Source organism: Sapajus apella, unplaced genomic scaffold (assembly GCF_009761245.1).
Source record: "Sapajus apella isolate SASKATOON/1434 unplaced genomic scaffold, GSC_monkey_1.0 scaffold77, whole genome shotgun sequence".
In the NCBI taxonomy this organism is placed as follows: Eukaryota; Metazoa; Chordata; class Mammalia; order Primates; family Cebidae; genus Sapajus; species Sapajus apella.
Genome location: NW_022437017.1, coordinates 6,783,249 through 6,784,464, shown reverse-complemented (window position 1 = coordinate 6,784,464; position 1,216 = coordinate 6,783,249). Strand labels below are relative to the sequence as shown.

The 1,216-nt window shown below is 56.9% G+C and overlaps 1 protein-coding gene across 1 annotated transcript in view; it reads right to left on the bottom strand.

Annotated features, from left to right (window-relative positions):
• The window catches only part of PLIN5 (perilipin 5), a 15,079-nt gene that overhangs the window by 11,070 nt on the left and 2,793 nt on the right, over positions 1-1,216 (bottom strand). Inside the window, exon 3 of the mRNA XM_032252199.1 lies at positions 299-494. Coding sequence (XP_032108090.1) covers positions 299-494 — 196 coding nt within the window. The remainder of the gene's footprint in view (positions 1-298; positions 495-1,216) is intronic.

Genomic DNA, 1,216 nt, shown 5'->3' with positions numbered 1-1,216 from the left:
TTTTTTTTTTTTTTTTTGACCTACTGGGTCTCGCTATGTTGCCCAGGCTGGTCTTGAACTCCTGGCCTCAAGGGATCCTCCTACCTTGACCTCCCAAAGTGCTGGGATCATAGGCATAAGCCACCATGCCCAGCTGGTGCTAAGATTAGAGAGAGACATAAAAGATTGAGGAGAGGTAAATGGCCGTGCGACAGGTGGCTATCCTGAGGACACCAGGAATGTCATGCAGATAGACCAAGGTGGACAGGACATGGGGACAACCCACGGCTCCCGGGGACACACGGGCCAGGGCACTCACGCTGGGGCTGCAGATGCTCGAGCAGCGGCTGGGCGTGGTCCAGGGCACGGGTGGTCAGGCCACACACGCACTGCTCGGCCAGGCGGCAGGCGGACCCCAGCAGCGGATGCCTGTCCTTGGCTGAGCTGTAAGCATCGCAGACCGCAGTGCACGTGGCCCTGACCAGGGGCAGAGCCGCCACGCGCTGCACCACATTCTGTGGGAAGGGTCAGCATCAGGGGGGCTCTGGGGGAAGTGGGGCCCCAGCCACACCTCAGCCCACTTCCCCTCTCTGGGCCAGGAAGAGGGATGGGAAAGAGTGAGGATACAGGGCTGAGCACCCCACCATGTAGAGGAAGTGGAAGCATGTGGGTGAGAGAATGTCATGGGTCCTGCGCTCACAGGGGCCTCTTCTCATGGAGCACAAAGCATTACAATTTTTCCTTTTTTTTTTTTTTGAGATGGGGTTTCGCTCTTGTCACCCAGGCTGGAGTGCAGTGGCGTGATCTCAGCTCACTGCAACCTCCACCTCCTGGTTTCAAGCAATTCGCCTGCCTCAGCCTCCCACGTGGCTGGGATTATACAGGTGCCCGCCACCACACCTGGCTTTTTTTTGTATTTTAGTAGAGATGGGGTTTCACCATGTTGGCCAGGCTGGTCTCAAACTCCTGACCTCAGGTGATCCACCCGCCTGGGCCTCCCAAAGTGCTGGGATTACAGGTGTGAGCCACTGCACCTGGCCACAATGTTTCTTCAGTAGAGACACGCTCCTGCTCTGTTGTCCACGCTGGAGCGCAATGACACAAGCACAGCTGACCGCCACCTCAACCTCCCAGGCTCAAGCAGTCCTCCTGCCTCTGAGTAGCTGGAACTACAGGTGCACACCACCATGCCCAGCTAATTTTATTTTATAGAGATGTAGTCTTGCTAGGTTGCCCA